Below are 13,562 nucleotides of genomic sequence, written 5' to 3'. Positions count from 1 at the left end.
AGGTCAATCATCTGTGCCTTTATAGACTTTCTACTAGGCACTGCTCCTGATAGCCAGTTTCCTACTCCACACTGATGAGGGGCAAAAACCCCGAAACAGCTGTCTGTGGATGGATACCATGCTTGGCATAGATGGTTTTCCTTTATTGGATGCTGCCCTTCCCTTGGTTGTTCCTTCCCGGTGAAAGGCCTGGCTATTCACTGCCTGCGTTGAGAAACACGTGATGGTGTCTCCACAGCTCCTCTACATGGATTTCCTCCTGGCAGCGGGGCTCTAAGTGTTGGTGCCAGGCAGGTTCAAAACCCCATATCTGCAGGTTAAATAGCGTTTTTTTCACATGACAGGTTCACGTTAATAGATGCACCAAAATATGCTCCCGTCTGTGATTTTCTGATGATATTCCCTTTACTGGTCTGCAATCCCCCTGAAAAGATAAAAGAATGAAAACCGGTTTTACAAAGGAATTGACTACAACTATTAATATAAGGTTCTTATTGCACTTCATTTGTGAATTACATTCATACTCCAAACGAACCCCTTCCCAATGCAAGAACGTCCCATGTTAGGGTCCGCATATATGGAGGCAGCTCAGGAGGTGAGTTTGCTCCCTTTCAGGCAAGTGCCAGCTGTGTTACAGTTGGCATCTGCCTGTATCTGCAGCAACCAGAGCTGGCTCCCATCGCTGCTGTTTAACCATTTTAAATGCCTCTCTCTATCACTGTCGCCTTAATAGTTACAATATAAGGGATATATAGGGATGCTGAGTATCCCCTTAGTGACGGAGCCACATTTTTGAAATCTGACCAGTGTCACTTTATGTGGTAATAACTCTGCAACGCTTCAACAAATCCCAGTGATTTGGAGCTTGTTTTTTCGTGACACATTATACTTTATGATAATGGTAAATTTAGGTCAATATGTATTGAGTTTATTTATAAAAAACATCAAAAATTTGAGAAAAATGTTACAAAATTAGCAATTTTCAAACTTTGATTGTCCCTTTACTCCAGAAAGTCATGCCACAGCAAACCATTAATAAATAACTTTTCCCACATGTCTGCTTTACATCAGCACCATTTGTAAAATGTTGTTTTATTTTGTTAGCATTTTAGGAGGATTAAAAATGTAGCAGCAATTTTTAATTTTTTCCAGAATATTTACTAAATTTATTTTTTTAGGGACTTATCCATGTTTAAAGTGACTTTAGGGGTCTCATATATTGGGAAACCCCCAAACGTGATACCATTTTAAAAACAGCACCCCCAGTCATATTGAAAACTGCAGTCAGGTAGTTTATTAACTCTTCAGGTGCTTTACAGGAATTAATGCAAAGTGGCATGGTAGGAATGAAAATGTGCATTTTTACCACCTAAATGCCTCACTTCTGAACAGATTACTACAGCCGGCAGACTCTAAGGCCTCGATTTTGGCCATGAATTGCCATGGCAAACATCAGGACCACACAATCAAGATCTGAGGGCACCAATTTGGTTAAATAGGAAGCTCCCACACTCTGTTAACCATTTATAATTATGTAGTCACTATTGACAGCAGTATCTATGGGGTTAAACAGATTTGGACGGTGCAAATACTGATCGTGACTGATGCAGCAAGTTGTCAGCTATAGTGGACAGCCGACAGCTGCTGGATTGTCACCTGTATGGGGAGGCTATTCTCATATCTCAGGTCAGTTAAGACGTATTGGCGGTCATTAAGGGGGTATGATATACGTGCAGATAAATATATTCATAGGAATTTATTTACATGAAATAAATACAGGCCGTTCCATTTTAAATCGAATAGAATTCTCCCTTAGGCCAGATGAGCATACGGTAAGTTCTCATGAACTATTTATATAATACCTGGTGGTTCCTGTACCTAATCCTCCCTTGGAGCAAGCTGTAGCTGATCTATTCCATCTCTGGCTTTAAAACAGGTTTGTGCCTGACATTTGCACATCCCTCAAAGGTGGTCGTACTACCACTTTCCATTTCTGTCGGCCTTCACCATCCCTACTTGATTACGAATCTCTGTATTACGGAGCACCCTCCTTTCTTCATATTTTCTCAATTACTATCATTGGCATGTAAATGGAGCCATTTCCAATGCATGCGTACACTGGCTCCCTTTAGCCCCTCATGACACAATCACAGGGTGCCGATGGTTTGTCATTGGCAGACGGGGGGCCTGCTGAAGGATGCCATATTAAAGGATTTGTCCACTACTCAGACAGCCCCTTCTCTATCAGTATCTTTCCCCCTAGTAAAATAAGAACATTTATACTCCAGCACTATTCCAGCGGTGTTGCTACTCGCCCTCCCGGGGATCACGTCACATTTACGTCACGCAATCTTTGGGCCCAATCAGTTGGCTTCACTCTCTCCGCCTTTGGACATATCAGACTTCAAGAGGAAGTGAGTGGCCGGCCGACTGCGGCTCTCACTTCCTTGTGATGTTTGATTTGTCTGGAATAGCGCCGGCGTCGGAGGTTAGTCTTAAGTGTTCTTATTTTACTGGGGGCAAACATGCTGATTAAGAAGGGGCTGTCTGAGTAGTGGACAACCCCTCAAGTCCCTGTGGCTGGGCTTTATAGGAGAACATCCTTATGAAAAGCAATTAAAATGTCTCATGTACGTTACGGGTCTCAGAAAAAGGCGACACAAACCAATTTTTTTACAAATTTTTTTAATTTGTCAGGAAAAATATATATCTTTGTACCGTGTTAGCCAGATGATAGAAAAATATTAAAATGTGTGAGTCCTCAGTGGTTGATACCTTTTTAATGGCTAACTGAAAAGATGGTAACAAATTGCAAGCTTTCGAGACTACTCGGGTCTCTTCATCAGGCAAAGACTAAAACAAAATCTGAGGACTTTCAAATTAGAACTTGTCAGTTCAATTTTACCGCACATGGAACACCATAAAAGCGAATTGCCCCCTCCCCCCCCAAAAACGAGATAGAATTGTGGAACTTTTTTTTACCATTTCCACTCAACTGGAAAAAAAAAATTCCGTTCCATGTAGCTTCTTTGGTAATATGAATTGCGTCATTCAAAACTACAACTTTCACAGAAGAAAAACAAGTCCTCATACAGCTGTGTGGACAGAAAAAGGAAGGAGGCCTGGGTCTTGGAAGTAGGTGGAGGAGGGGACTAAAGCGCAAATGCAAAAACTGCTCACTTTAGGAAGGGGTTAATTCATAGGACCCTAATCACCCATCATATGCCTATAGTGTATCCTTTACACCTGCTGGTGTGTTTTACCTTCTCTTGCTGGTGTATGCTTCATGCGCACTGCTGTTTTTTTATGTTTTCCTTTTTTGCATACATGGTGTAACAGCTTTCTCGTAACTCAGAGACTTGTTCTGTACGGACTTGGAATGGCAGGAGCCATGTTTGTATGTAACCACCTCTCCATTCAGGATGTAGCTATAGTAGATACTGTTAGCTAGTGGCCCTACATGTGGGACCCCCCACGTATCTGACATATTGCATAAATATTTTAGATGAGGAACACCCAATAAGGCTCCATATTGTTTACAGATTTTTGCGCTGGAGAAATCTTCCTTTAACTTCTCCAAGATTTGTGGTCCAGTCCTAATTTCTCTTATTTGTACCTTTTTATTATAGATGACTTGAATTTCGTAATGAAGCCGTATCCCGTATCCCACTGCAAAGAGATGACCTGGAGACATCAGCACAACGCCTCTCCTGATATTCCCATAGAGTTTAAGGACCAACAGCGCAAAGCCGACGTACAGACAAATAAGTCGCACGTCCAGAGAGACAGAAATGACTCCAGCAAGGAAAACACCAACGCTTACAATGATGTTTATGATCAGTTCGCGAGAACAGAAAAGCAGGGAAAGGAGCACGGACGTAAACCAGACTGGAATAAAAACAGACCTCCGAAAAAATACATCCCAGCTTCGGAGCGGTACCCCAGGGGGCTTCAGAAGCAGAGGGAGGAGAGCAAAGTGCGGAGGCAGATAGAGCTGATGCATTTAGTGGAAAAGAATTCTTCTAATAATTTGCATTTGAGAAAAGGGAAATCTCCAGAAAAGTCTCCAACTCCCAGGGAGGAAGCCAAGATCTCTCCACATCGTGGAGACGTGAAAACTAGGCAAGAGGCCAGAAAGGTAGTAATGTGATGGTTTGGCACAAATCTAAAAATTGGATTGATGAAAATGCTTCTAAGGCCGGGATCACACACAGCGAGATACAGGCACTCCAGAGTGGAGCGTGCGGCCGCATAGCAATACATGAAGCCGCACGCTCTGCTCCAGAGTGCTGGTGCCAGAGCTTGTTTTTAACCTGTGAGACTCGGCCGTATCTCGCTGTAGTGTGAATCCGGCCTAAAAGTTAATTTACTGAGTTACCAGTCATGGAAGCTATGGGCTTTACATAAGTACTCCTATGTAGTGATGAGCGAATATACTCGTTGCTCGGGTGACCCCCGAGTGTTTGTTACTGTTCGGAGATTAAGTTTTCATCTGAATGATTTACAGCTACTAGCCAGGCTGAGTACATGTGGGGGTTTTCCTGGTTGCTAGGAAATTCCCACATGTAATCAAGCTGGCTAATAGCTGTAAATCATTCAGCTGCCGGGATCAAAACTTAATCTCCGAACACTACCAAATACTCGGAGGTCACCCGAGCGTACTCGGGAAAACCCGAGCACCGAGTACACTCGCTCATCACTACTCCTATGTCCTCAGGACCATGCCTTCTTTGCTCTGGCCTTCTTTTGTCATAAGAAGATTCGATAGATTTAAAGCCCACCCACAACACCGCCTAGGCTAATTCTGATGTAACAATTATTTGCATCCGTACATATTCCCGGAACAAGACTAACCCAACACATTACTTTGTGGTTGTGGCATAGGAATAGCACAAATGTAGGCTTTGAAATTGTTAAGAGGAAACGGTTTGTACTTTCACCGATCTTCAGAAATAATGTGCTGCTGCTGCCCATTAGCTTAGTTTCACACCCCATTTCAGCCATCTTTACTAACTTTGTGAAGACCTGAAAGGCTGGATTCAGATGTGTTCCCAATTAAGCCATAGACTTCAGGTAGTAGTAGACTAGACCATTGTGTCTGGCTTAGAAAACTGACACTCCTGAAAAAAGGTTAAACGGAGTTTAAGAATTGAAAGCTGCTGGCAAGAAGAATTGAAGCTGCGGGCAAGAAGAATTGAAGCTGCATGCAAGAATTGAAAGCTGCATGCAAGAAGAATTGAAGCTGCATGCAAGAATTGAAAGCTGCATGCAAGAAGAATTGAAGCTGCATGCAAAAAGAATTGAAGCTGCATGCAAGAATTGAAAGCTGCATGCAAGAAGAATTGAAGCTGCATGCAAGAATTGAAAGCTGCATGCAAAAAGAATTGAAGCTGCATGCAAGAAGAATTGAAGCTGCATGCAAAAAGAATTGAAGCTGCATGCAAGAAGAATTGAAGCTGCATGCTTTTGTATCTGTTTGCCAATTGATTTCTTTTGCTCCCTTGCTGGGACACATCTGAATCCTATTGTTTAGGGCTTTAGACAGAAGCTCCTGATTGAGGCTACGTTCACATTAGCGTTTTGTGTGTTTGCGTCGGGCGACGCATGCGTCATGCGCCCCTATATTTAACATGGGGGACGCATGGACATGCGTTGTGCGACGCATGCGTTTTTTTTGCCGCAAGCGTCGGGCGCAGAAAATGCAACAAGTTGCATTTTTCTTGCGTCCAAATTTCTGCAAAAAAGGACGCATGCGTCGCAAAACGCAGCGTTTTTGCGTGCGTTTTTATTTGCGTTGTGCGTTGTGTCGCTGACGCAGCGTCGCACAAACGCAAATGTGAATGTAGCCTGAGTTAGGAATGGAGAGTGAAACGTTGTGGAACAGGAAAGCTAAGCCAGCATTTTGAGGTGTTCATTCTCCAGAACGTTTCATAGCGACGTTACTTTATAAGATGCTAATAACACTTTGAAGGGAACATGTCAGCCGATTCTTGTTGGCCAAACCACGGGCAGCATGAAATGGAGCTTGGCTGCATGATTACAGTTGGGTATATTTTCTCTGACATGCTTTGGCATTTCATAGGAAAAATATATGAGAAGGTCCGGACCATAGTTGAAGACGAGACTAGTCCCGTATCGCCCCCTGCTGGCTTCTTTCCTCGCCACTACCTCTAAATAACAAGCCTCTTCCATAGCAGAAGACTTGTTGATGAACTCTAGCAACGCTGTGAAAAGCTGCCAGTTTTTTTCCGCGAAAAAAATGCATCGCGGTAAAAAAAGCAGAATGTTCATTAATTTTGTGGGTTTTTTCGCGTTTTTCCCGCTATTCTATGCATTGGGAAAAAACGCAAAAAAAGCATAAACGCATGCGGATTTCTGGCAGGAATGTCTGGTTTTTGTCAGGAAATTTCTGCAAGAAATCCTGACGTAAACTGAACATGTGCACATACCCTTAAACTGTGCAGCATAGGGCATGTAATCTGCAGTTCCTGAGATGAGCCACTGTTTGTTTGTTTGTTTTTTTTTTGTGGTCGGCAACTTGAAATAATTTTTATGTCTTATTTTTAGCAAGAAGACCGAGTCCAAACAATTGAATTAAGTTTCAAGAGGTAAGCAGATGTGTTGCTTGTTGTTGCATCAAGTTCACTTTTCTTCTAAGGGTATGTGCACACGTATTCTGGAGGACTGCGGCTTTTTCCGCAGCGGATTTGGAAAAACTGCAGTGCAAAACCGCTGAGGTTTTTCCTGCGGATTTATCGCGGTTTCTACTGCGGATTCCGCTGCGGCTTTACACCTGCAGTTTTCTATTGGAGCAGGTGTAAAACCGCAGCGGAATTCGCACAAAGAATTGACATACTGCGGAATGTAAACCGCTGCGTTTCTGCGTGTTTTTTTTCCGCAGCATGTGCACTGCGGATTTCGTTTCCCATAGGTTAACATGGTACTGTAAACTCATGGGAAACCGCTGCAGATCCACAGCAAAATCCGCAGCGTGTGCACATACCCTAAGGCTGTGTCACACGTTCAGTATTTTACCTCAGTATTTGTAAGCCAAAACCAGGAGTGGGTGATTAAATACAGAAGTGTTGCATATGTTTCTATTATACTTTCCCCCTAATTGTTCCACTCCTGAATTTGGCTTACAAATACTGATGTAAAATACTGACCAAATACTGATAGTGTGACGGCAGCCTAAAACACGTGAAGTTTCCAGTGACCCTTTAATATCCATGTAAGAATATCTTTGTAGTGTAGTTTGGAAAGCATATATGTGCATAGGTTAGTAATGTGTCATTGGTAGTGAGGTAGGTAAACCTTTCATCTTCTGATCTGATTTTAGATTGTTAGATTGTTACCTTGATGGTGAAGTTACTTTATTGTAACCATTGCGTTTTTGTCACAGACCAGACTCTCCACCAGTCCCTGCGGTGAAGAACCGATTACACCACGCTCAGAAGAGATCCACCATTACACCCATTCCTTTAGTTCACAATGGAAACACCGTGTCCATCCAGCGACATGTCACTCCAGACCTGGAGAAATTGGAATCTGACCGACCTCCATCTTCACAATTTGTTCCGTATGTTCGGACAAAAGAGATTTACTACTTAGATCCTGACGCCCCAATGTCCAGGCCTTCAACACATGAACCTCAGCACAATCCACCAGGTAAGAAACAAATGCAATCTGATCACCAGTTACAAACCATTTGTGTGTGTGTCTATTTTAGCTAAAGTTTCTGTGGGGGTACACTTATTCATATACTTATTACATTCTTTTTATGTATGGATCCGCTAGATCCCACCCCATGCAAGAAATCATAATCCCTCTACAATGTTTTGAAGATTGACCTGGTGACAACCCATATAGATACAATTGGAGGTCCCTAGCTTTAACGCCTTACCCCCCTGGTAGGGATGTCAGCTGCTGTTCATTTATGGCGCTAGAATGGCTGAGTTTCCGGCGGCGTCAGTGGACGCAGGCTGTTACATACAGCTGACGCCCTGCTGAAGTGTCTGGGGGTTTGAACAAGCTCTGATCCCAGCTGTTCAACAGGCCAACTAATCTAGATGGAGGGTCAGGGCTACGTCTGTCACCTTGTTAGGAATGCTGATGGGCAAAGGCCCAGCGTTTGACATTTCGTGTATAAACAGGCACAATATGCTGCTAACCAAAATGGTGGTGTATTACATAAGCAATTAAAAGGAACCTGGCTTCAAGGTTCTTTATACTAAACAGTGTCCTTAATGTTCCCTCTCTACACCACTGCACATCACCGCTGCAGCCAGTCACTGAGCTCAGCAGAGTATGCCAGACTGCACAGGTTGCTGAGCTCAGTGCTTGTGCTGAGATCTTGCCAGAAAGGGCACATCAGCCAATGCATGTAAACTCTGGGTACATGAATCTTTTCTAAGTTGGGTGCCTCGTGTTGGAGGCAGTAAGGTAAAGGCATTTTATTTTTATAAAGTCCTTTGGCAGCAGTGTTATCCTCCATAGAATCTAGGAGCTGTGTAATTCATCTGCTCTATTGAGGTGCGATATGTAACGTACATCAGCACCAAGTACCGCATGGCTGGAGGATCCTACTACAGTAGGGTTTGTTACGGTCCATAGCCTTGGAAACCCACATCTCTTGGGGCAGTAACTATGAACTAAGAGGAATATAAATGCATACCTCAGGAAGTCAGCCTATATTTTCCCTGCTCCCCATCAGATTTTCATCTCCTCTGACTTCTGCAATTAGTGGGCCCACAATTATGGGGAAAAAATATTACCAGTTCTCAACAAAATACTCTTCTCTTTAGGCAATGACCAGGAATCTCAACAAATATTCATCTCTGTTCATGCAAAAGACCCTTTGCTGAATCCTAATGTCGTCAGAAATAAGGACCGACAGCAAGCCATACTGAGGGGGTTATCAGAATTACGGAAGGTTGGTATGGTCTCCATTCTGGAATAATCTACACTAGTTGTTGTAGAGTCAGGGCATTGTGCCTTTCATAGTTTACATAATAGACTGAACCATAAGTTAGTGCTAGACTCAGTGAGCAGGAAAAAAAAATGGGAAAGACCTAAAGTTTGTGGCTAAAAAAGTGTACAGGTAGTGCGGAAATTATTAGCGTATGCAGTGTGCGTTCTGTGGTTATAACTTTTTGTTGTTTCTCTTTAGGGCTTGCTTCAGAAACAAAGGGAGTTGGAGACAGGGTTGATGCCCGATGTTTAAGCTGACGGACCAGGCTTCTGTGTGCTATATCATAGGACTGTGTGTGACTATTATGTTTACTAGATGCACTGTAACATGATCAATGTGAACTGTGTTTGCTGCTGTGTATTTATCAAACTTCTCATAGGAGTGTTTGTCAATTTTGTAGACTTGTTTTTAATAAAAATTATTTTTGTACTATTTTTTTTCACAGCCAACATTGGTGTTATTAACCTTTTTTAAGGATCAGGATATTGTTCATATTTTTGCACTTTTTTTTTTTTCTTTTTCTACCCAGTGCCATTTTTTTTTTTTTTTCTTTTTATGTCGACATAGCTGTATGTCGGCTTGTTGTTTGTAGTTTTGAATGTTACAATTCTTTTTACCATGCAATGTACTAAAAAAAAAAAAAAAAAACAGAAAAAATTCCAAATGTGATGAGATTGTGGAGAAAAAAAAATGCAATTCTGCCATTTGCAAGGAAGGTTCGCTTTTTACAGCATTCAGTGTGTGGTAAAATGACTAGGAAACATGATTGCCCACATCAGTCCGATTACAGCGATATCAAATATACATCTATTTTTCTTTTTAGATATGTATATAGTTTTTTTTTTTTTTAAGTGATTGGTAAAAAAAAAAAAAAATGTCACCACCTAAATAAAAAAGAACCTATACACGTTTGGTATTTACAAACTCGTAGTGACCTGGAAATTCCTAATGGCAGGTCAGTTTAGCATTAGGTGAACATGGTAAAAAACAATTGTCCTTTTTTTTTGCAGTTTCACCGCACATGGATTTTTTTTCCAGTACATTATATGGTAAAATTAATGGTGTAGTTCAAAAGTAGACCTCTTTCCCACAAAAAAAACAAGCCCTCATACTGCCATATTGATGGAAAAAAAAAAAAAAAAAAGTTATGGCTCTGGGAAGAAAGTGAGGAAAAAAATAGGGATTTTTGTATACTCACCATAAAATCCTTTTTCTCCGAGCCACTCATTGGGGGACACAGTACCGTGGGTGTATGCTGCTGACGCTAAGTAAATACAAAAAAGGTTAGCTCCCCCTCTGCAGTATACACCGCCCACTGGCTCCTGATAGAACCAAGCAGTAGGAGATTAACAAAAATTAAACCGTAGGTACAACATGTCAACTACTATAACACATCATAGGCAACAAGCCAAAGAAGAGTGGGTGCTGTGTCCCCCAATGAGTGGCTCGGAGAAAAGGATTTTACGGCAAGTACACAAAAATCCCTATTTCTCCATCGCCACATTGGGGGACACAGGACCGTGGGACTTCCCAAATCAGTCCCTGGGTGGGAAATAACATAAGTGTAAACTCACGGCGCCTGTTGTCTAAAGGTGCGCTACAGCTGCCTGCAGAATATGCCTACCCAGGCTTGTATCTGCAGATGCCTGAGTATGGACATTATAATGCTTTGAGAAAGTGTGCAGGCTAGACCAGGTTGCAGCTTTGCAAACTTGCTCTGCAGATGCCCAGGAAGCACCCACCGAGTGGAGTGTGCCCTGATGCCCACTGGGATAGGCTTGCCTCTGATGCGATAAGCCTCTTGAATAATCGACCGAATCCATCTGTCGACTTAGAAGTGGCCAGTCCCTTCTGGTGTCAAAAAGGTGCCGTCCTAGACACTTTCTGAGAACCCTTACAAGATCCAGGGAGTGAAGAGCCTTCTCCACGCGGTGCACCGGGGCAGGACAAAATGAAGGAAGTACGATATCTTCATTAAGGTGGAAGGAAGACACCACGTTTGGAAGAAAGGTAGGAGACGGTCTGAGGACCACCTTGTCTTGGTGGAATGTAAGAAACGGCGTCCAACAGGAAAGGGCAGCCAACTCCGAGACTTGTCTGATCGAAGTAATAGCGACAAGAAAAGCCACCTTCCATGAGGAGAGATGTCCTGCAACGGCTCAAAGGGAGATTCCTGCAGGACGCCTAGGACCAGATTAAGTTCCCAAGCCTCTAGAGCTGCTCTATAGGGAGGCACCACGTGGGCGACTCCCTGAAAGAACTTCTCACCTGGGGTTTGGAAGCAATTTTATGCTGGAAAAGGACTGACAAGGCCGAGACCTGCCCCTTAAGGGAGCTCGGCGATAGCCCCAAGTCCAGACCGGATTGAAAGAATTCCAAGATGGTAGGGATGTTGAAAACCAACAGAGGACGACCTCTACTTCTGCACCATTCAAAGATGGTCTTCCAGGTCCGATGATAGATGCGCAATGACACCGGCTTTCGAGCATTGATCAAGGTGGAAACTACTTCGCGGGAAAAACCTGCTTGAGTCAGAACCCAGGATTCAACGGCCAAGTCGTCAAACACAGGGCCCCTGAGTTCTGGTGGTAAATCGGACCCTGAGAAAGAGGATCCGGACGATCTGGTAGTCGCCAATGAACATCTGCGCTGAGTTGGACCAGCTGTGCGTACCACGCCTGGTGAGGCCAATCCAGAGCGATGAAAATCACCAGCACGCCCTCCGCCTTGATCTTCCTGATGACTCTCGGAAGGGCAGGAGAGGAAACATAAGGAAGACAAAACTGACTCCAAGGAAGGACCAGCGCATCCACTCCAATTGCCCTCGGGTCCGGAGACCGGGCCACAAACTGAGGTACCTTGGCATTGAACCAGGAAGCCATCAAGTCTACGTCTGGAGTACCCCAACGAAGGCAGATCTGTTGGAAAATGCCTCAGGAGTGTGGTCTCTCCATCAGGACAAGACCTTGATAGCTTAGGAAGTCTGCAGCCCAATTTTCCACTCCTAGAATGTGAACAACCAATATGATCGAGTGGTTGTTTTCGGCTCAGCGAATGTGTTCTACCTCGCGCATTTCAGCCCTGCTGCGGGTGCCCCCCTGATGATTTATATAAGCCACAGCCGTGGCATTGTCCAACTGGATACAGATGGGGCGGCCTCAGGGATAGCCAAATCGCACTGATCTCCAGGATATTGATTGGAAGGCGAGACTCGTGATGAGACCAAGTCCCCTGTGCAGTGTGATGGTGAAAAATAGCTCCCCAGCTGAAGAGGCTGGCATCGGTAGTGACTACCAGCCAATTGACTGGGAGGAAGGACTTCCCTTGTAGAAGAGAGGTCCGGAGCGTCCACCATTGGAGTGACTGCTTGACCCGAGGGGTCAGAGGACACGGTCGAGGGAAAAAGTCCCATGTGTCCAACAGTGCGTGCTGAAGGGGACGAAGATGCAGTTGCACAAACGGAATTGCCTCCATTGTGGCCACCATCTTCCCGAGAATCCTCATGCTGAAACGGATGGAACAGGGAGACGGTTGACAGAGCTTCCGGACCCCCTGTTGAAGAGTTAGGACCTTGTTCCGAGAAGCACCAACCCTCGGGAAGTGTCCAAAGTCATGCCCAGGAAAGAGATCCGCTGAGCTGGGACAGGAGACAACTTTATTAAGTTGATCAACCAGCCCAGCCGAGAGAGTATCCAAGGAAATGTGGACGCACTACTCGCAGGCTTGGAAAGATGGGCCTTTGACCAGTAAGTCGTCTAGATAGGGGAGCACGACTAGACCCCGAGCGTGTAGGATGGCCATGACCACCGCCATGACCTTTTGTGAAAAGTCTGGGGGCGGTGGCAAAGCCGAAAGATAAGGCCGTGAACTGAAAGTGTTCCCCGCGGACAGCGAAGGAACCTTTGGTGAGGCGGGAAGATTGGGATGTGAAGATACACATCCCGAATGTCGATGGAGGCTAAGAACGCGCCTTGCTCCATCGATGCGATGACGGAACGGAGGGACTCCATCCTGAAATATCGGACTTTTACAAATCTGTTTAAGAGCTTTAGGTCCAGGATGGGCCTGACTGTTCCATCCTTCTTGGGGACCATGAACAGATTTGAATAAAAACCTCGGAACCTTTCGTCCTCTGGGACAGAGACAATGACCCCGTCTCGGCGAAGTGACTATGACCTGGGAAAAAGCCCGAGCACGCGTTCCTGCTTCGGGAGGCCGGGATGCAAAAAACCAGGTTGGGGAGGAAAATTCGATTTTGTATCTGGAGGACACCAGATCCCTGACCCACTCATCATGAACAACTGCAAGCCAGATATGAAGAAACAGGAGAAAGCATTCGCCTACTCTGCTGGTGGTGTCCGGACGAGAATGCGAGTCATTTAGTTGAAGATCTTTGGGTTCTGGATCCCCTGGATCTAGACTGCGTGGGGCGGCCCCTCCAGGAGTGGCTGGGCTTGTACGGGGCCTGTGGGCTTTTGTCTCTGACAGTGCGACGCCCCAAACCAGGGGATCTGGCCGTAGAGAACTATCTGTAATTGCCAAGAAAGGACCGAAAACGAGCCTGCAGCTGTCGGCGGATCGGTTGTCTAAA

At 44.5% G+C, this 13,562-nt stretch overlaps 1 protein-coding gene across 4 annotated transcripts in view; it reads left to right on the top strand.

Moving 5' to 3' along the window:
• Positions 1-9,405, top strand: part of CCDC66 (coiled-coil domain containing 66) — a 49,740-nt gene extending 40,335 nt beyond the window's left edge. For all 4 annotated transcript variants that reach the window (XM_069736691.1, XM_069736693.1, XM_069736694.1 and 1 more), the window contains 5 exons: positions 3,630-4,138; positions 6,568-6,608; positions 7,403-7,668; positions 8,805-8,932; positions 9,170-9,405. In XM_069736691.1, coding sequence (XP_069592792.1) covers positions 3,630-4,138; positions 6,568-6,608; positions 7,403-7,668; positions 8,805-8,932; positions 9,170-9,223 — 998 coding nt within the window. In that variant the 3' untranslated portion in view covers positions 9,224-9,405. The remainder of the gene's footprint in view (positions 1-3,629; positions 4,139-6,567; positions 6,609-7,402; positions 7,669-8,804; positions 8,933-9,169) is intronic.
• Positions 9,406-13,562: the final 4,157 nt, after the last annotated feature.

The sequence above is a fragment of the Ranitomeya imitator genome, chromosome 8, assembly GCF_032444005.1.
Source record: "Ranitomeya imitator isolate aRanImi1 chromosome 8, aRanImi1.pri, whole genome shotgun sequence".
Lineage (NCBI taxonomy): Eukaryota > Metazoa > Chordata > Amphibia > Anura > Dendrobatidae > Ranitomeya > Ranitomeya imitator.
This window is presented reverse-complemented; position numbering and strand designations above follow the sequence as displayed.